The sequence below is a fragment of the Stenella coeruleoalba genome (genome assembly GCF_951394435.1).
Source record: "Stenella coeruleoalba genome assembly, chromosome: 16".
Lineage (NCBI taxonomy): Eukaryota > Metazoa > Chordata > Mammalia > Artiodactyla > Delphinidae > Stenella > Stenella coeruleoalba.
The window spans coordinates 40,191,137-40,213,457 of NC_137162.1; the positions used below are offsets into that span (position 1 = coordinate 40,191,137).

Genomic DNA, 22,321 nt, shown 5'->3' on the forward strand with positions numbered 1-22,321 from the left:
AAGAGTGCCTTTCTTGTTGTAAATAGAATCAGCTGTATCAAAATAATATTGTGAGAAGAAAATAAAGATACTGGTGGAAAACATAGCCCAATCAAAAATTGTGAAGAGGGTCTAATTAAACAATGACATTTTGAAAAGGTTGATTGAGGTCAATTTGCTTCTTACCTTAAAGTCATTCTTGTAAATATATTTTAGATTATAATACTGAAATAATAGTGTACAATTTTATGCTTAGCATCTAACATAGCTAAGAATTTAGTACACAAACATATTTCTTGAATTGAATGTTTAGAGATAGTGTTTCTCACATATCTTCCAGAATCCTTTACTCGTTAAAAGAAATTCTAGTAGTAGAACATTTTTTTCTGCCACGACTTCTGTTTAAGGAAAATGAGTTATAAGAAAAAATTGGGGAGTAGTTTAGAATTATTAACTGTTAAATAACAACAATAAATAACTACCAATAATAATTTTAACAGCTACATATATTATGTAGGAGGTGCATTTCTAGCATGTGTTTTATTAATTTTTCTACTGTTCTTTTTCTACTTGTATAACATGTTGGCTTTAAAGAAATGAAAGTACTGATATTAGTGTACTATAACTTATTTTACATAAGCCTGTAAGTTTGTATCTTCTTTTTGAACATGGAACTCTGAAATGGTTACTATTTTCTCATTCAAATATATGAAAAATTAATATTCTTTTAAAATTTTATTCTCACTGAATAGCTTTATATATATATATATATATAGGAGCTTTCTTAAGATTTATTTGGCCTTGTAAAATAGATAGCTAGTGGGAAGCAGCCACATAGCACAGGGAGATCAGCTCGGTGCTTTGTGTCCACCTAGAGGGGTGGGATACGGAGGGTGGGAGGGAGACGCAAGAGGGAGGAGATATGGGGATATATGTGTATGTATAGCTGATTCACTTTGTTATACTGTGGAAACTAAAGAAATTATACTCCAGTAAAGATGTTAAACAAAATATTTATTTGGCCTAGGATTACCTATAATAGAATATTTATAACTATCTGTATACCTTGACATTTTTATCTAGGAATGCAATATAGAGACTTTCAACTTCAATGGAACAAAATGAACATTTATTAAGAAGCTATGTCTTGGATCCCAGTTGTCATTTTAATTCTAATTTGTGAAGAGTTAAATTATTCTGTGAACAAGCAATTGTGTGGAATATTAAGAAGTACAAGATATTATTCAACTTCGAAGATGCTGAAACATGAAGAAGGTATACAATATGCAAATAACTGAACCTGGAGAATAAATCTCAAGAGTAAATCGCGTGATTAATAGATCATTTGTATCCTCCCTATGAAGAACTTCTACGGAACTTCCACCAGGGGGCAGCGGAAGAGCGGCTTTCTCCCACTTGCAGTCAGACACAGGGTAGCCTGATGTCGCTCGAAGCTTTTATCTTCCTCTCAGTCACCTTTCCTCTCACCCCACTTTAATTAAGTCAGAAGGGCCCTATATTTATTTGCCCATGAACTGACACAGCAAACCAACAGCAGCCACTGTAGTGTGAATGGATTTGCGACCAGGCAAGAGGCTTCAGCCGAGATTACCCGCCCCGCAGCCGGATGAATGTGCTGAGCACAAAGTCTGCTCAAAGCCGAGCAAACGGACTATTTGTGAAAATGCCATCCTGGCTCAAGTCTGATTAAGACCGGGGGTCCCCTGGCCGTTTGATCTTCACTCATCAAAGAGAGTCTTTAAACAAGCTTCATTTTACACTACTGTATGCTGGCGACAGGTTGTGACACCAAAGTGCAGCCACCGTGAGCAGCCTCCCGGGAGCACGTGAACAATGGGAATTCGCGGCTTGGTTAAGTGCAGGACACTCCGGGGCCTGCCTGCTGGGAAATTATCCAGGGCTAGAGGCTGGGTATGGGGCACACAGCACGAGTTTGGAGGTTTCTGGATCTGCCCAACTGGTAGCTCCCCCAACTTGCCTCCTTCCAACCTTCTCTACTCCTGAACTCATCCGAAAATTATTTTTTATTTTTGGGACTTAAGGGTGATGAATAATGCTTGCACAATTTATACCTCGCTCCTCTTCCCCGCTGAAATTAATAGTTCTGTTTCTAGCCCATATCCTGGCCCCCTCCCTGGCGATTCTAAGACCGGGTCTCGGGACACAAAAGTGTTATCAAGGTCCTGCTTTCTATTTTTCACTTCAAGGTTCCTTTGCAATTCACTAGTCTCAGATTTAGTGATTGTCAAAAAAAATTCAGCTCTAAAACATTACAATCAATTTTATGAATCAAAAATATTTCTTTCTCTCTTGCTTTCCATCCACATATATGTGCCTGTGTTTGTGTGCATGTGTGTGTAGAAACTAAAAGTAAACAGTGGTTTCGTTTGAGTGGTGGGTTTGCACACGGCATTTATTTCTGTTTTTGAACTCTCTGTATTTGCTGAATTTCCTCCAAAAGAGTGTATGATGTAAACTAGAAATCTCTCTCTCTCTCTCTCTCTATATATATATCTTTTTAAAAATATCACCTGGTTTAAGTAATTTACCTTATTTCCAAAGACTTAAACCTTGTATGCCTTCTTCAAAATCAAAATACAGGGCTTCCCTCTTGTCACAGTGGTTAAGAATCTGCCTGCCAACGCAGGGAACATGGGTTCGATCCCTGGTCCGGGAAGATTCCCACATGCCGCGGAGCAACTAAGCCCGTGTGCCACAACTACTGAGCCTGCACTCTAGAGCCCACGAGCCACAACACTGAAGCCTGTGTACCTAGAGCCCATGCTCCGCAACAAGAGAAGCCACCACAATGAGAAGGCTGCGCACCGCAAGGAAGAGTAGCCCCCGCTCGCCGCAACTAGAGAAAGCCCGTGTGCAGCAATGAAGACCCAGTGCAGCCAAAAATAAATAAACAAAAAATTTTTTAAATGAAAAAAAAAATCAAAATATAGTACTTATGTCAGGGATTATAAATGTACCTTTAGGATGCCTGAAAGAACAGGCCTCTTGCAGGATGTGCCTATTTAATCAGAGTACAAAAGACCATACCCTGGCAGTCCTTAGAGAGAGAGAAAGAGAGAAAGGTGGGGAGGGGAGGGAGAAAGATGCTTTTGTAGTCAGAAGGGACCTCTCCAACCAGCCCCCCACGCCATTTTAAAAGTGAAAGACCAACACCGGCACTGAGAGTTAAGTGGCTTGACCAAGTTCCCATATTTACCAGCCAGCTGGTGGCTGTCACAGTAGCAGTCTCCAGTGCGCAGTGTTCCGGCCCCAGAATCCTGAAACCACGGCACAACACTTTTCTTGGGCACGACCCTTGCAAAGTGCTTGCATTATAAAGGGGGTAATAAGAGGAACTCAGTGACATGGAAGGAAATGATTTTTCTCTAGCTCTGGAGACTGTTTTAAGAGGATCTTGCATCCTGCCTTCTGCTGTCATTGGTCTGTCTTCATGGCTGGAAATGTCAAATCCTTCAGGGAATGTTAAAGGGCAGTTTTGTACTCCTTGTAACTACATACCACAGGACCTTTCTGAGTGCGGGACATCAGAAAAGTTCCTCTCTGATTTTTAGTTAAAAGTTTCTGGGTTCTGAGCTCTATTCTCAGATGAGCTTTTAATGTCCTGCTTCTGTAAAACACATCTTCTGAGCTAGGGTAGAGAGCTACCATGGAGCCTGATTTATCAGGGCTGGCCATCTCCACTGACCAAATAAACATAATCATTGTCAAATCTCCCCTTCTTTTTTGAGTGAAGAGTGCAGAAAAACCTAGTCCATCCTCTCGGGAGTCGTAACTTGGGCCTGCTCTAAAAGCTCTTTTAACATCAAGAAAAGCATTAAGACCCAAATCTTTTAAAGGCCAATGAGAAAGTCATAAGAATTTTTTTTTTAACTAAACCCAGGAATGAGGAATCCCTACTCTAAATTCAAGATCAGTACTCCAAAAATGTTGGCAACACTCACCATAAGGAATGACATTTATTCAGTGTTTCCCAGTGAAGTAAAATTAAATGGCAACAGATCTGCTTCCTTTGATTTAACAGAGAAAGAAGCAAAGAAGGAGGGAAGGGAGAGAGAGAGGGAGGAAGAAGAAAGGAAGAGAGGAAGGTAATGAATTAAAAATGTAGCAAAAAAATGTAGCAGTTACGTAAGAATCTGAAATAGCAAAGATGGAAAACAGTTTGCAAATAGCATGGTGATTTTTGGAGTGTATTTTCCTGTCTCCCTCATGGATGAAGAGGCTGATGAATATTCTATGCCAGACATACAGCACTTAGAATGTGAGGAAGGCTCAAGTTATGCCCTTCCTGAGTTATGTGGTTCAATTCCACGTTGGTAAACATTCCACCTATTCTAAAATCTAATCCACAGTATTAAACTTACTGCATTAATTATGGTTCTATTTAAACCAGATCAAATAAGAGGCAGGGTTTCCCTAAACAAGCTAGGCCTAATAAACTAAATACACCTGCCCCAACTTCTATCACCTCTGTCATCTATCTGCCGGGAGAAACTCAGAGTCATCAGAACACTCTCTTCCCCAAGGTTTGTTGGTCACAATTCCTAGACCTAACATGTCCCAAAATATAATCTTCCCCATGACCTAATATGTACCAAAGTATAATCTGTTTTGGAAAAGCTCTTCCTCCATTCCACGTAGGTATATTTGTTTCCCCAACTACTCTACTATAGACAGAAAGCTTTCTGAGGACAAAAAGGCTGCCTTTAATATTTTGCGGGTATATTCCCAAAGGGACTAGGGTAGCATTCTGCATATAATGGTCACTCACTGAATTTAAACTGGATGCTGGTGGAACAATGAACTTCACTTTATCTCCTTACTCATCCTGCTCTTTTGTGGCCACTGTGCAAACTCAATCATGACAAGGATGTTCAAATTGAGATTCCATCGACAAACTAAGTTTTCCCATTTGCAACAGAGGGTTGGCCTGCTACAGACCCAGCTCTCTCTGAGGATCTCCTACATAAGTTCTTTCCTGTATAATTTGAGAGCTTACTTCCCCTCCACCCTCTAAATTATTTGTAGGTAGATAACCTGAGTACTCATCTTTTCTCACACAGCACCACATGCACCACGTACAGTGCTTAGCTCATAGTAGGAACTCAGATATTGACAAATTCACTATTATTAGCTTTCAAATCATGACTTCAGGAGGAACGTGGGAAGCGGGGAAGGATCCGCTCATGAAACCCTAATCTTGCCTTAGCTTCCCTAACTCAACACAGCAGACTGTCTAAGCTTAATATTAGACCATAACAGATGTACATGTTCAGGGATCAAGACTGAATTTATGCAACAGGACTTTTGTTGAAGTTTTCCTTTTACTGATTAAACTGTTGCACTTTTTTTTTTTGGCCTCTAGACAGCGGTTTCATTTGTGAATTCAAGTTCTTAATGGACAAAACTCGTTAAATGTTTTAACATTTACCATCTCTTCCAAAAAGAGGAAAAGAAATTGGCTTTCAGTGTGGCAAAGCGTATTGTATATTTCAATAGGAGAATGGGAGTAGGAAGAAATATTTTAATCCATCCCAAGGGCATGGGATTCTTTCTCCACATTTCAACATTGTAAGAATTTAAGACAGACTCTAGACTTTCTACCACACGGAAGGCACTCAACACATTGATTACTGACATTGTTATCAATATTCTGCAGGTGATAATATGGCACCTAAAATCCCCTATGCCTTCACCTTTTTACCCTACAATACCTCTCCATCTATGTAAACTTCATGCTGGCTGAGGGTCATGGCATATCTGCCCAGGGGAGACCTGGTTCATTGCTGCTTCTCAACAAAAGGTGTATTGGCTTGTTCCTTTCTTAGGCTCATTTTTAAAAAGCCAATATAAACAACCTCCCCTTTGTTTCCGAATTTCAATTTGTTCTAAAAATTTTTAGAGTAGTAGCCAAGTCTAAGTTACTGTACATGTTCTTAACAAAATCTAAAGAAATATGTGCAAGTTAATCCATGTTAGAATTTTGAGGAGGAATTATCAGTAAACCAGAGGAAATTTCACAGGACAGATAGAATTTAGGATAGCGGAGGGGCACCAGTGCAAGTAGAGGCATTATTAAATAATTGTTTAGAAGATATTCTTAATATGACCTTTGAAACCCAAGAAATTAGAACACAGAGGATTACAAATTTGTTTTTAAAACTACCCCTTCCTCTCTTAACTTTAGGATTATTATACCACTGCAAGACAACCACTGGCTACACTTGGTGGCGGTCCCAGTAATCAATATAGTAGATCGGTATGTAGAGTGATTATAAATACCCTGGAGGTTAGAGGAGCACAAAATAAATACACCCTAGGCTTTTTCATTCAACAATGATTATTCAATCATCTCTTTTTCTAAATTCACATAGCAGTTATCCATCTTCTTATACTTATAACATCAACCTGCTTTAAAAAGAACTGTGTACATTTCTTATCTGTATTATTACTTTAGTTAGAATATTTGTATTCAATGCACCCCCGCGCCCACCCCCCCAGAGGGCAACAACGTGAAGGATAGCCCATTGCCAGGGCACTAGGCTTCCAATATGTTTTTGTTGAATCGATTATTTGCAATGCATGAGCAGGACGGCATTCTTACACACTAGCCTTACTTTATTATTTTTATACACTGACTTACATGACGACAAATTCACTTTCAGCTTCCCCTTTCCAGAAGCTAGTCTCTTATCTCCCTAGAGCGGGTATTCCCTGATTCCAGGAACTGTCTGAGTTGGGATCAAACACAGGCGTTCAGAAGCTTTGCAATATGAAATACTAATGAGGAAGGCGCTAAGCCTTAAGGGTTTCTTATCTCCCTGCGTTAACCCGCCGCTGAGAAGGGGGAATCAGGGAAGGACCACTGACCCAGCCGTTGGACCCTGTCCGCTTTCGCTCCTGCCACTTTGATCTTGCGCGTCTGCCTAATCAAGTTCATCTACTGCCGCGACTGCTCAGATTCAAAGAACATTAAATAGCTTGATTATCGGATGGTCATTTCCCTCTTCCCTCCACCCCTGATCTAATGTCCAAACACCAGTCTCTCGCCTCCCTCTCTAAACTTCCCATCAAAAGAGAATTAGTTCTTCCTTCTTACCCTCGTTTGATGTGCAAATGTCCTTCTCTTTGCACATTTTTCTCGTGGGGGCGGGGGGAGGGGAAGAAGGGGGGTGGAATTGAACGAACTTAAAACCGAGGATCTCACCCCAAATCTGCAAACCGTGACTCTAAAGGGTTAATCAGCAACTTGCAAGGGCCACCTGGCCCTCTCGCTGAGACGTTTTGGTAGAGACTTTGAATTACTGATCTGGTTGTATTTAATACTGAATATTATTTGTGTGTACAACAAAAAATAGTACTGGCGTAAAGAAGAAAGGAGAAAAGTGGTTTTGCAGAGAATACCACAATGCCTGACTGAAAAGTATTTGAGATCCCATGCCCCTAACCCTACTGCAAGGCAAGGGCACCCGAGTTCCTCCCACTTCCCGCATTTATTAAAGTTGTCTCCTCTAATGCTCACTGATTACCATCACCCCGAAGGTGAGCTGGGCAGGGGAACGACTGCGCAAGGGAGGGGCTGGGTGAAGAGTGTCAAAGGCTCCCCTTCATGTACACAAACACACCCCCTTCCAGCCCCTCCCAACGCTTTGAAATCCCAACCCGGCTTTGTTGTCTCCCCCACCCCCACCCCCCCCGAGGGGCCGGAATGCTCACAGCCCACAGTATAAAGGCAGCCGCGGTGGCGGTGGCGGAGCAGAGCCCCGCAGTCAGGACTCTGGGACCGGTGGAGGCTCTCGGAACCCTGGCTCTGCAGCTGCGCCAGCACAGCTTCGTGGGATCCAGGCTTGTAAAGCGATATTCCTCCTTTCTCTTTGTCTCCCTTGAGTCCTTCTGAGATGACGGCTCTGGGCACAGCGGGTGCTGCCCGGGTGTTGGTTACCCTAGTAGCTGCGGCTCTTTGCGGTCACCCTCTGTTCAGAGTCAGTGCCACCTTGAACTCGGTTCTTCTCAATTCCAACGCCATCAAGAACCTGCCCCCACCGCTGGGCGGCGCTGCCGGGCACCCAGGCTTCGCAGTCAGCGCTGCTCCGGGAATTCTGTTCGAGGGCGGCAACAAGTACCAGACCATTGACAACTACCAGGTGAGAAGGGTCTTGGGGACCTGGGGACGCTGTGACCCTGAAGAGGTCTTATTGGGGGAGGAGGGCGTAGAACGTGCTGTGTGCAGTTCAAGGCGCATTTGGAAACTCTGCCTTTGGGAGCAGTGGGCAGCAGCAGCTTTTGGAGAGGTGGACAGAAAGGGACTATGATGAGTCCAGGAGTGTGGTACCTGGCTGCCCAGGTGCCTCACCCTTTCCTGGCCCCCTTCCCGCAGCCGTACCCGTGCGCCGAGGACGAGGAGTGCAGCACCGATGAGTACTGCGCGAGTTCCACCCGCGGAGCGGGTGCAGGCGCGGAAATCTGCCTCTCCTGCAGGAAGCGCCGAAAACGCTGCATGCGTCACGCTATGTGCTGCCCTGGGAATTACTGCAAAAATGGTGAGTCGGGTAGCTTCCTTTCGGACTCAAACCATCCCGCGCTTGTGCGCCTACAGTTGCGAGACAATGCTCTCAGCTTTCAGAACGCTGTGGCATCACCCGCAAATGGGAGTTCAGCGTGCGAGGTTCCCCTGAAATGTTCAGGTTAGTGTTTAACCAGGGAGCAAAGAGAAGTACAGAGATATTGGAGCTCCTTATCTCCCTTTGTGCCCCCTCGATTACTTAACACGACGTCTTACCTCAGAGTGGGCCCTTCCATAAAAATTTGTCTAGAGAGCGCCTTGATACCCTTTGAGAAAGAAGATGGGGAGGGAGGTGGAATTATACAGAGACCAAGGAAACCAGACTGGGCGTTTAGTTGCCTTTTCCATTTTTCTTATGGTGCCTCTCACAGCTCTGCCAGACTAGCCTCTCCTTCAAGATCCCTGTTCAAACTGTTGTCAATCAGAAGACAGAGTAATTTATCTGTGCTGGCCGTTCTTAAAGATCTTGATGCCCTCACATCCAGGCTTCTCCATCCTTCTCTGCCTCTACCTCCTGCTACCTTAAAATAAGTACTCCTCCCCCCAACCACAGATCCACAAAAGTTTAATGTCTCCAAGAGGTAGACTCAGCCAAAGAAGTCTCCAGAAATAAACTTAAGGGTGGTGATCCTCCTTAGGACCCAGTAATACTCCGGGTGAACTAACTAAATCTCTGTAATATAGAAATTATACAGTAAAGTAACTGGTGGTAAAGAGTGTAATCTTCCAGGCAGCAGGCATTGCATTTGCTTAACTTAGTCTGGCAGTACCTATATAGCACCAAGGGCAGAGAAGTTATTTTTAAAAACAATTTTTTAAGTGACTGATTTTATTTTTCTTACCCCAAGGGTGATATTAAAATGGGCAGAAATTTCACTGCCACTACCGCAGTTGGTGGGAAAGTATTTTAAGTGGCTAGATTGGGGATGTTACATGTGAGTGCACAGTGTACAGACTGATGCTTCTGTCCATCTGGGGAGTTTTGCTTTAACACTTGGAAGGAAGTTTGGCTCGTGTTTAAATTAACCTCACTACAGTGAGGTATCTCAAATTGGTGCAGGCATAACAAGACTGCCACTGTCACAGCTATTAGCAGTAACAAATTACAGCTCAGGAGTTAATCACTATCTCCTGTTTCCTTAGGAATATGTATGCCTTCTGATCACAATCATTTCAATCGAGGAGAAATTGAGGAAACCATTATTGAAAGCTTTGGTAATGATCACAGCACCTTGGATGGGTACTCCAGAAGAACTACACTGTCTTCAAAAATGTATCATACCAAAGGTAGGTTAAAGTATCTAAAGTCTCATTCTTTTTTGTTAGCACATCAGTAGTGTCTTTCAGATCACCTTAATGCAATAACACAGGCTTAGCAGTGACCATGTACTTTTCCTACTGTCTTCCTAGGACAAGAAGGTTCTGTCTGTCTTCGATCATCAGACTGTGCTACAGGGTTGTGTTGTGCTAGACATTTCTGGTCCAAGATCTGTAAACCTGTTCTCAAAGAAGGTCAAGTGTGCACCAAGCACAGGAGAAAAGGCTCTCACGGGCTGGAGATATTCCAGCGTTGTTACTGTGGAGAAGGTCTGTCTTGCCGGATACAGAAAGATCACCATCAAGCCAGTAATTCTTCTAGGCTTCACACCTGTCAGAGACACTAAGCCAGCTGTCTGAACACAGTGGACTCCATTTACATAATATATGCTATGAAAACTGTTTGTGACTTTTGTGAGCTCAATCCTTAAGGATGTACAAATTCTGTGGTTACAGTTAAGCATTCCAATAATACCTTCCGAAAATCTGGAGTGTAAGAGCTTTGTTTCTTTGTGGAACTCCCCTGTCATTGATTGCAGTAAATTACTGTGTTGTAAATTTTCAGTGTGGCACTTACCTGTAAATGCAACAAAACTTTTAATTATTTTTCTAAACGTGCTGCATTGTCTATTGTTCCCCTTGTTATGTAAATGTTTGTATACATTGTTATCTTGATTCTGATAAATACTCTATATTGAAATAAATACTTTCAGCCTATTCCATATTGAATTGAAATAAATACTTTCAGCTTATACTTCTTAAATGCAAAACCCTTTCCCCTTTTAGTTCTGGAATCTAGAATGTAAGGAGCTTTTGGAATGACAAGTGATAGGTATGTAAGATTTATCATGAAAATATTAGCTTATTTTCCAAAATGTACTCTCTCAGTGCTTAGATTATATTTATCTCTAGGCTGTGATAGTCCTTGAAATAAAATTTAACTTTTAATACCATGAAATATTACAAGTATAAATAAATTTTGGCAGTGTGATCTTAGAGGGCTGTTATGTGTGTGGTGTGTGTTTGTGTGTGTGTAAATACAGTTGACAAATACATGCAGATTTTGTACCAAATTAGTCAACTTGAAGTATCTTAAATACTACTTCATGCCAGGAAGACTTGGTTCCAACTACTTTGATTTTTAAATAATTATTACCTAAAAATCACAAATCCTCTCTCATTTTGTTCTTTGCTTCTCTTGCTAGATGAACTGAACATTTCAGTTTTTGCTCAACCAGAAATCTGTTCATTGGAAGAGGACAGGGGTATATTGTTTAAAAGAAAACTCATAGAAATGAAGTCTAAACTGGCTTTGTGTTTTCATTTGCCAACTTTGATACTGACAAATCTGATACTGGGGAAGGAGAGAGCAACTGTCCCAGTTTACACTTATTCTGTAATATTCAAACATCTCCATCAAAACCACAAAATGCTGGGTTTAAGGGACTCCAGAGGACAGTGACTGATAAATTGTCTAAAAAGTTTCCTTAAATAACACAGATGTCCTAGAATGTTTGTTGTTTTTGTATTCCCGGAAGTGGTTCAATTTCAAGGAGTTTTGCCAACAGGACACAAGGGTTGGTTGGTTCTTCCCTGAGAAGGGAACTGGCAGGATGTCTGCTGTTACATTCCTTTTGTTTGGAAGTTTCAGCTTCCTCACCCTGGAGAAACTGTCTTTTTCTACATGTGCTAGTTCGCTGATGTGCCAGGAAGGCCAGTTCTAAGGCCTGCCATCTCCAATAAAGCACAACAGAGGAGAGGAAACAGGAAACCCTTTTTTCGAAAAGAAGAAAGAAGGGCCTCTGTTTCAAGAGGGGAGAGGAGGAATCATTTAAAGGGCCTTGGCTATGGGATTCCCTCATTTATGCCGGAACTGGCCGTGACCAGAGATGCTCCATCTCTGCACATGTTAGCACATCAGCCCTGGTTGTAGCCCTCCTTGCAACCCATTGCATGACGCGGATGGGAGAATGACAAACCAACCAAGAAGAGATGCCTCTTCTTCCTATCCAGCTGAAGACTTAGAAAGGGATATCAAAAAAGAAATTCTGCACATTTATAAAGGTGAAAAAAGAATATAAAAAAACCCTGTAGTTACTTTATTAGCGAGTAATGGAGGCTGGAAGATGGAAGTCAGGCACAATACCAAAATCAAAAGAGGATCATTGAAGGAACCTCAAACATTTTAGATAGTGGCTGCTGACACTTGAATATTATTTCACTTTAAACAATTTATTTGAATGGAAAATACATGAACTTGGGAATGCATTCACAAAGCATTTTATCAAATGGTAGCATACTCTATACACTGCCCTGTACCTTGCACTTTTTACTTTACATCCTTGCAGATTATTCTGTGTAATACATAGAGAGGTATCTCATTCCTTTTAATGATTGCCTTAAAGAGTGTAGTATGTTAGAATGGCTATACTGTAATTTAAAGAGTCATTATCAAGAGACATTTAAATTGTTGCCAGTGTTTTTGTTATAACAAATATTGTGCCATCAGTATAGATTCTGTGTGTGTGTTCATGTGCTGATATAGTTGGAGGATAAGATAATGACTCATTTTTGTAGGAAAATCCAAATTTAAAAAGCATGCTTGCTGTAGCTACTCATAAGGGGTGGCATGGGCAAAATGACAAGATGTCTGTTTATCACTGATCTAGTGATGATTAAACTCTTGCTAAATTGTGTCAAAGGAGGAAGAGGGAAGAGGTTTATCCTATCAATTTTACAGTAAATAGTAATCTGTGGCATTCAGTTAAAGGTAGACTTGTTAGGATTAATCTCCAAAATATACAAGCAGCTCAATATCAAAAAGCAAACAACCCGATCCAAAAATGGGCAAAAGACCTAAACAGACATTTCTCCAAAGAAGATATACAGATGGCCAACAAACACATGAAAGGATGCTCAACGTCACTAATCATTAGAGAAATGCAAATCAAAACCACAATGAGGTATCACCTCACACCAGTCAGAATGGCCATCATCAAAAAATCTACAAACAATAAATGCTGGAGAGGGTGTGGAGAAAAGGGAACCCTCTTGCACTGTTGGTGGGAATGTAAATTGATACAGCCACTATGGAGAACAGTATGGAGGTTCCTCAAAAAACAAAAATAGAACTACCATACGACCCAGCAATCCCACTACTAGGCATATACCCTGAGAAAACCATAATTGAAAAAAGTCATGTACCACAATGTTCACTGCAGCTCTATTTACAATAGCCAGGACATGGAAGCAACCTAAGTGTCCATCATCGGATGAATGGATAAAGAAGATGTGGCACGTATATACAATGGAATATTACTCAGCCATAAAAAGAAGCAAAACTGAGTTATTTGTAGTGAGGTGGATGGACCTAGAGTCTGTCATACAGAGTGAAGTAAGTCAGAAAGAGAAAAACAAATACTGTATGCTAACATATATATATATATATATATATATATGGAATCTAAAAAAAAAATGTGGTTCTGAAGAACATAGGGGCAGGAAAGGAATAAAGACGCAGACACAGAGAATGGACTTGAGGACATGGGGAGGGGGAAGGGTAAGCTGTGACAAAGTGAGAGTGGCATGAACATATATGTACACTACCAAATGTAAAATAGATAGCTAGTGGGAAGCAGCTGCATAGCACAGGGAGATCAGCTCGGTGCTTTGTATCCACCTAGAGGAGTGCGATAGGGAGGGTGGGAGGGAGATGCAAGAGGGAGGAGATACGGAGATGTATGTATATGTATAGCTGATTCACTTTGTTATATAGCAGAAACTAACACACTATTGTAAAGCAATTATACTTCAATAAAGATGTTAAAAAAAGGTAGACTTGTTCTAATTCCTTTGATTTTTAAAGTAATTATTAAATAAAATTACAAACAAGTCATTTCCCCATCCCTTTTTTCTTGTTTTGTTTAACCTGAAATCTACTGATAGGAATGAAGATGGGAATATACTGTTTAAAAGAAAAATACAGACATGCAGCCTAAATATGACTGTTCATATTTCAGCAGATCAGAACACTTTATGGACTTTCCCCATGGTAAATCAAATTGCATTAACTCAATCATGGAATTAGTAACATAATTATACAGTTAGAAATTGTATCAATTTCAGTATTTCTATTGCATGGCAAAATTACCACTCATTGCCACTTATGAAAATTTCAGGTAAAATCATTAAAATTTCCTTCACTTTCCTTCACTGACTGCAGCGTCTATCATGTCACTACCTTTTTTTTTTTAAGAGTCTCGAAGAGAAATGGATGAAGCTACCATTAGGTGTGTAAAATGTGTTCCATTGAGTTCTATATTACAATTTTCATACTTTCTAAATTACTACTGAGTACAGTACCAAAATATAAAATACATTATTTGTCTCCACACTGAAGAAATAGAAAATAAAGAATCTCAATAATTTAGGTATCTGATGGCTGTACAAATGTGTGTATATATGTGGGCCTTTATGTTTGTCCTACTGTTAACTGCTTAGAAACAATCAAATCAATAATCAGAGACTATGGACTTCCCTGGTGGCACAGTGGTTAGGAGTCTGCCTGCCAATGCAGGGGGCACGGGTTCAAGCCTTGGTCCGGGAGGATCCCACATGCCACGGAGCAAATGGGACCATGTGCCACAACTACTGAGCCTGTGCTCTAGAGCCCGTGAGCCACAACTGCTGAGCCCACGTGCCACAACTACTCAAGTCCACACACCTAGAGCCCATACTCCACAGCAGGAGAGGCCACCACAATGAGAAGCCCGCACACTGCAAGGAACGGTAGCCCCCGCTTGCCGCAACTAGAGAAAGCCCATGTGCAGCAACGAAGACCCAACACAACCAAAAATAAATTAAAAAAATAAAATAAACAAATTAAAAAAAATAAATAATCGAGACTACAATCTGGATAATGCTAGAGAATTTTAATTCAATTAACGTGTATTGAGCCTTTGGTATTCAATAGGTACTATCCTAACATCTGAAACAACATATATAATATGCTAACTTCAAGGAACTCACCATTTAGCAAGAGATGACAAACAACTATTAGTGCTGAGGGTTGGTTTAATATAGTGGTTTGAGACATAGCACCTGGAATCAGATAGACTTGGGTTGGAATCATGGCTCCCTCTGCTTCCACTAATGATGTTGGGCAAAGGATAGAACCTCATTAATAATATGGAGTGAATGCCAACTTTAGAGTGCTGATGTGAGAATAATGCATACATTATAATAACACTTAGCATCATGTATAGTTTATAGTAAGCACTCAATTTTAGGTCTTCACTATTGAAAAAACATAATTAATGATAAGATATTGTATCATATATACGAATATCTAACAACAGATTAAAAGTAATTAAATCGGTCTGTAGGTGCTCTGTTAAAGCTTCAGGGAAGCAATGGTATTTGAACTGTCTTCTTTTCAAGGCCCTTTTATTTCAAGGAAGAGAAATCATTTAAACTAGAGAAAGTAAAAAGGGATACATGGATTGGAATGCTACCTCTTATGAAAATCAGTATGGAAGCCATTCTGAAGACTGGCTTCATAGCTTGCTAATGATTTCTGCTGTACTGTAATTTTCACACACCTAAGGCTTGACAAAGTGGCATATATTCTGTCCCCAGTAAAAGTGACCTTCAGGTTCAGCTCTGCTCAGCAAACTTCTTAGCCTCTCAGCGACTGTTCCAGATTCCTCAGCAAGTGTTTTGATGAGCGCAGCTTCGTTCAGGCGTGCACTTGGCTAGCTTGGTTACCCAGATCCTACAATACAAACACGGCTGACTATGGCCAGTCCACCTTTCATAGGAAGGAATTTTGGTAGTTCTGAGGAGTGTGTAGGAACAGGCACCACGGGTCACATCTACCACATATAGTTTTAAAGAATGAGAAGGAGCTCACAAAGAAAAGAAAGGGTATTGGAGGCAGAGGAAACAATGTGAGCCAAATTACAAAGCTAAAAAAATAAAAATACATACTGTATTTTTAAAAAAGTGCAATGATCCACTGTGGCTAGAGTGTGGGGTACCTGGGAGAAGCATGACTTTGCCGATTTTTTAAAAATCTGTTATAAAGGAAAGAAGAAAGGTAAAAACTCTTCATTTTCAGCAACAGTTACCATATTAGGTGAAAGTGGAGCTGAAGACGATATGTTTGAGACATACTTTAGTTTAGACATCTTTATTGGTAAGAAAAATCTCACCTTACTCTTCCTGACAATTTAGTTGTCCTCTCAGACAGCTTGGCTTTTAATCTTACAGGCAGGGGGACTGGACTTTATAACTATCCTAAACAGAAAGCTAGAGACAACAAAGAAGATGGAAATTCTTTATTCAGGGATCTCTGCACATTTCACTGTTTTCTTACCAGTCTTGATTATCTTTTTGATCAAGTGGGACTAAGTGCTATGTCTGACAGTCATCATATTGCAGAACACGTTTAAAACAAATAAAAAAGCCAGAACTTCCACTTTTCTAAGGATGAGTCACTTTTTGGCAAAATTCAGAAACTGGCCAATGGTTTTCTTATATTAACACTTCATTCAGCAACTTTCTCCTTGTCGCTCACATCATCTCTGTCCCTTTAAGAAGCCCTATTCCTATCTCCATAGTTTTCATCCATCCCTTCTCATCTATTCCCTTACTCTTTCCATAAGACTCTCAATTGTCTTATTTGTATTTCCATTCTGATTACGTAACATTTATTTTGCAGCTGCATCCTCCCAGACCTTTCCTTTCAGACCTTGTGTCTGAAACTGTAATCTATTCACCAAACCAGTTTTCCTTTCCTCCTAAGCACGTTTCCCAGCCTTCTTTGCAGCCACGTGACTGACCTTGGCCAAGGGGATGTTTGCCTGGAGACACTGCACTAGCTTCTCCTCCATCTGCGGATCTCTGGGGAGATAATGTCAGCCTTGCAATTCAGTGGAAGAGCCACTCTCGGCCTGCATTTCTAAACAGTAGCAGGAGCAAATTCCCCTGCCCCCATCTTCCACTTGCATGAACAAGAAATAAAGTTTGTGATATGCCACTGAGATTTAGGGGGTTTTGTTTTACTTTAATACGCAGTTCTACCTTTCTCCTTCCTTCCTTTTGTTCTCCAAAACGCTACCATTCTGTCATTGGTCTGATAAACGATAAGTGCATGAAATTGTGGGGTGCAAAGGAATCCATATTGTTACCATTTATATGAGAATGTGAAGCATGCACCGTTGTGCTTGACCAGCAGTAGGAATTCAATTAATATTTTTACTTTTTCATAACTGGGGACTGTACAAATAAAACCTCCTCCCAACTAAGCAATACAAATGGCAGGAAATGATCATGATAGCAACTTTTGAGAGCATCTTTCAGGTTCCAAAGACTAATTTAAGTGTTCCACATATATTTATTTCATTCTCACAGTACCTCTATGAGGGAAGTATGTTTATTACTCCTACTTTAAAAATGAGGAAACAGAAATTAAGAAAGCTTAAGGTGTTGACCTGAGGTCATGAAGCTGCTAAGTTACAGTCAGAATTTGAAATCAGAAAGTCTGCTCCAAACTTTAGGCTCTTAACCACTACCAACAGGGCTGGGTATTCAACCATCTGAAGTTTCTGTATCCCTTAAGTTATTTAATAGTATATTTAAAATAGGCTAAAGATTTATCTGGTGACTTGGAACATGCAGTACCTCAAGTTTCTGAATTGAAAAACTTTTTTGAAATTCTATTTAAAGATATATTTGAATGTAATAACCTATATGGTCTTTCTTGTGTGTTTAAATGAAAGAAAAAAGGAGTCAAAGGTTAAACTAATAAAACTGTAAAACTGCTTTAAAGTTAAAAATTATAATCTTTCTTGATTAGAGAAATAGTTTAATGAATTACCAGAAAAGTTTAGTCACTGTTAGATTTTTATGCTATTTCTCCCATCTAAGAGAATGCTTTCTACACAGTAATATAACTACATTATGGTAAAATCCTTGCATTTAAGTCCAGTTTCAAATTACCTACACACAATGTGTGCTATTTCACAAATGTTCTTGCATTCTGTTTACAGTTGCTTTTCCTTTAAGTCCATCCTTCAAATTATACCTTGTGTGGTGACAGCAAATGATAACCATAAATGTAGTTATTTATTAACAGATGAGGGCTGAGTGGTTTCAACTTCCAGAAGAAGACAAAATCTGGTATAATTATATCATGGATTCATCCTAAAGAGCTAAAAATAGCTGACACGTGTGCGCACACGCGCTCACACACAAATACCTAAGTTCAGTGTTTCTTAAGTGATTGTTTTTCTTAGAGCATTGATGAACTCACAGCTTTGAGGTAGAACTTGGAGTCAGGGTTGAATTTTTGCATAGCTTTATGTCTTAGGATAGTGCCTGACACAAGTACGAGAGTAATAAGTGGTTGTTCTTCTACAACTGTGCATTGACTCCAATGTGGAAGAGTTTTCAGTGTGTCCTTGTATGAAAACTATTTCAGCCCACTTGTTAATTCAGGATGCTATAATTACATCATGATGGTGCTGTGTCTTGTGCCATCAGGAAGGGATTTTCCAAGCCAGTTTAGATTCAATTAGAAGCCAAGGTATTGAATTTTAGCCCTATATATGCTCCTGATTACATTTCAAAAGGGATGATCATTTTATAGCTTTCTTAGGTAAGTGGTTTCTAAACTCAGCTCACCATCTGAAACACCTGAGATATTTTTAAAACTACAGATAACTGGGCCCCTTACAAGAGCTACTGAATCAAAATCTCTTGGGATTACATCTATGCATTTTTTAAAGCTCTTCCATTGATTGATATTGTACATCTAATTTTGGAACCCACTGCTACATGTCCTTTAATCAAAATTACTTTGAACAGAATAACCAAGTGGAAAGAAAGGAGCTATTGGTTGAGCACTCATACACCAGTACTTGAACTTGGGTATTATATCATTTCATGTGATTCATTCAGCAACCCTAGCAGCTGTATATACATGTTCACTATATCAACAAGGCAATGAGACAAGGAGATGCTGAGAGGTAAACTGATGTCCTTAACGTCGCACAGCTAGGAAGTGGCAGAGTGATGACTGAGAGCTCGATGCTTATGGTCCCAAAGACCACTTTTTGTCAATGGTAATAAAAATGCTAATTTGGGGTTTTTTTTTTTTAGGTGTTAGAGTTAACTTTGTACGTTTGCAGACACTCCTTTGAGAAAACTCATTTTTACTGAATTTCAAACTTGGATGACAGAAACAAACACGCAAAAATGAAAACCCTTCACTGGAGTCACCCCCACTTTCTTGTAATACCAATTTTGTCTCATGAAGTCCCAGCTTCCTTCTCAGGGAAGCCTTCCTTGACCCACCATTTATTACAGGCCAAGTCAGATGTTTCATGTTCTCTCATAAGTTCTTTTGCATAGCTCTTATGACAATGCTAATAAGCTGTTTTTATATTTATTTATTAAAGTGGATTTCTTCCTCATTAAACTGTAGACTTCATGAGTACAAGGATCCTGCTCATCTTTCTACCCACAGCACCCAGTTCAGGGCTTACCCCATAGTACTTATTCATTAAGGCCTTGTTGAATGAATCAACAAACTCCTGTGCTCTTTCCCCTTAATGGATGTCTATTATTTGTAATGTACATAAATATACCAAAAGATTCAGTAACTACATCATTTTTTTCTATAATAGGACTACTTAAGAGCATTAAATAAGAGTTTAATTACCTAATTACAAAGAATGAGGTAATTAATACTTAATTTTATTTGAGTTAACTTTATTAACTCATAATTAACTAATAATTAAATCAAATTTAGACAAAAATTACTTTTTGATTTACATTATTTGTCATTGTTTTGGGACTTATATTACAGAAATATAATCTGATCAAAACCAGGAATTAATCACAAAGCATTAAAATACACATTAATAATTTCTTCTGTTGTAAAGTAGTCTCATGTATTTTGCTTGTATAATGATTAGATGGTTTTGAGAAGAACCTGATGAATGGCTTGACTTTTTCTGGCTTTCGTAAAAAGAAATTTTACTTTCTGTTGTAATTCACATTCATTGAGATAAAGTAACTGCAGAGATCCCTCTGGCCTCACTTGTAATCTGACCACAAAACAGATATTTTCATTATTAAAGAATCTATCTTTCAAGTAAGATAGAATGATAGATTCAACACCTGGATTGAAACTCAGACAATAGACCCAAATAAATTAAAACAAATTCTGTGGGTGCCATTAATCGGTGGTTTCCAATTATTTCCTTCACATTGGGATCACCTGGAAAGCTTTAAAAATTACAAATGCCTGTGACACTTCCCCCAGAGATTGTGATTGACTGGTCTGAGGTGTGACATCAGTTTTGGAATTTTGACAGGTGATTCTAATGGGGACAAGTTTGGGAACCATTATTATTAGTTTCTGCCTCTTCAGACAAAGTAGCAGAAGTATTGATGTTTCCACCCTAATATTGAAATAGATTTGTAGAATGCCATGTTAACTCTTAAAATGGAATTTAGAGCTGAATTTTAGACCTAAGCTTGCCTGCAAAGGACTGCAGCTAAGAGTGAGAATACTTCGGGCATTTCTTAACTTGGGAATCTTTCATATCCTATGTGTCAAGACCTGAGACTGGGACCAATTCCAAAAGAAGTTTTGAAAGTAAGTTTACCACCAAATGGGAAAGTTGAAAAGGAGTAAGAATAATATATGGATTTTTTAATCCCGCCCTTCCCTACTCTTCAAAACACAGCTGAATTGAGCAGCTTGAATTATAACTCTGTATTAGTTGAAAAGTGGGGATTAAAATGAGTTTAACATGACACGATTTATTAGCTGAAGAGATCCATCATAGTAAGCTCTACTGAAGTACCAGTTAAATGATCTTGTAACAGAGAAATTTATGGTCTTAGAGGGAACACACACATTAACAGTTATTAATATCGCTGTGTGTTGACTTCACAAAATATTCTTTCCAAAGCATAGAAGGCAGTTCAAAAATCAGTTGTTTCTAAACCAGAGATTAAAAAGACAATTTAAAAAAATCAGTGAAACTTAAGAGCTGTTTTTTTGAAAAGAAAGTTGGCAAACCTTCAGCTAGATTCACCAAAAAAAGGACTCAAAAATCTGAAATGAAAGAGGAGATATTACAACTGATACCACTGAAATACAAAGGATCACAAGAGACTAATAAGGGAAAATATGCTCAACATCACTAATCATCAGGGAAATGCAAATCAAAACCACAATGAGCTATCACTTCACAGCTGTCAGAATGGCTATATCAAAGAAGAAAACAAAGACCAAGTGTTGGCCAGGAGAAAAGGGAAATCTTACGCACCGTCAGTGTGAATATAAACTGGTGCATGGAGGGTCCTCAAAAAAACTTAAAACAACTATCACACGACCTAGCAATTCCATTTCTGGGGAGTTATCTGAAGAAACTGAAAACGCAAACTCAGACATATGCACCCCCATGTTCACTGCAACTTTATTTACAATAGCCAAGCTATAAAAGCAACTTAAGTATCTATCAACTGATGAATGGATAAACAAAACGTGGTGTACATACACACACACACAGAATATTATTCAGCCATAAAAAAGAATGAAATTTTGCCATTTGTGACAACATGCATGAACCTTGAGGGCATTATGCTATGTGAAATATGTCAGAGAAAGTAATACCCTGTGAACTCACTTATATGTGGAATCTAAAAAGTAAAGCAAGAAAACTCAAGGATACAGGGAACAGATCGGTGGTCGCCAGAGGCAGGAGTTGGGCAGGGGGAGGGCACGACAAATAAAGGGTTAAAAAGAACAAACTTTGAGCTATAAAATAAATAAGTCATTGGGACGTAACATACAGGATGGTGACTACCCATAATAATACTGTATAGTGTATTTGAAAGCTGCTAAGAGTAGATCTTAAAAGGGCTCATCAAAAGAAAAAAATTTGTAACTGTGATGATGGATGTTGACTTATTGTAATAATTTTGCAATATATACAAATATCGAATCATTATGTCATACACCTGAAATTAATGTTAACTTTCAATTGAAAGAAAATGGGAAAGGAGCAGGTGGCGGGGAAAGGGAAGACTTATCAGCTTAACTTCAGGCTTCAGAATTTATAACTATAGTGGTCACTGATTGATCCTATTAAAACGTTTGTTTCTTGGGTGATGACAGGCCACTTTTTTCAACTAGATTCATCTGGATTAACCAAAAATTGCACAAACTGCTTAAGAGATTTGAACACAGATAATAAGACTGAATACATGCTATCACTCGATGTTTCTTAAACCAAGAGCTTCAGTCTATAGTCGTCCCTTAATAGCAAAGACACCAAATTTAGTTTTAAAAAAAATTTTTAATGAGCTATAAAACCAGACCGCAGTCATTTTCAGCAAAATTTT

General features: G+C 39.4%; 1 protein-coding gene and 1 long non-coding RNA gene across 3 annotated transcripts in view; one reads left to right on the forward strand and one right to left on the reverse strand.

Moving 5' to 3' along the window:
- LOC307175074 overlaps positions 1 to 22,321 on the reverse strand; it is a 71,577-nt gene that overhangs the window by 48,655 nt on the left and 601 nt on the right. The gene's annotated exons all lie outside the window — the stretch shown is intronic.
- DKK1 (dickkopf WNT signaling pathway inhibitor 1) lies at positions 7,695 to 10,416 on the forward strand. Its single transcript, XM_079899919.1, has 4 exons — positions 7,695 to 8,162; positions 8,396 to 8,558; positions 9,725 to 9,868; positions 9,992 to 10,416. The coding sequence occupies exons 1-4, from the start codon at positions 7,917 to 7,919 to the stop codon at positions 10,243 to 10,245; spliced, it is 807 nt and encodes a 268-aa protein (XP_079756045.1). The 5' UTR covers positions 7,695 to 7,916; the 3' UTR covers positions 10,246 to 10,416.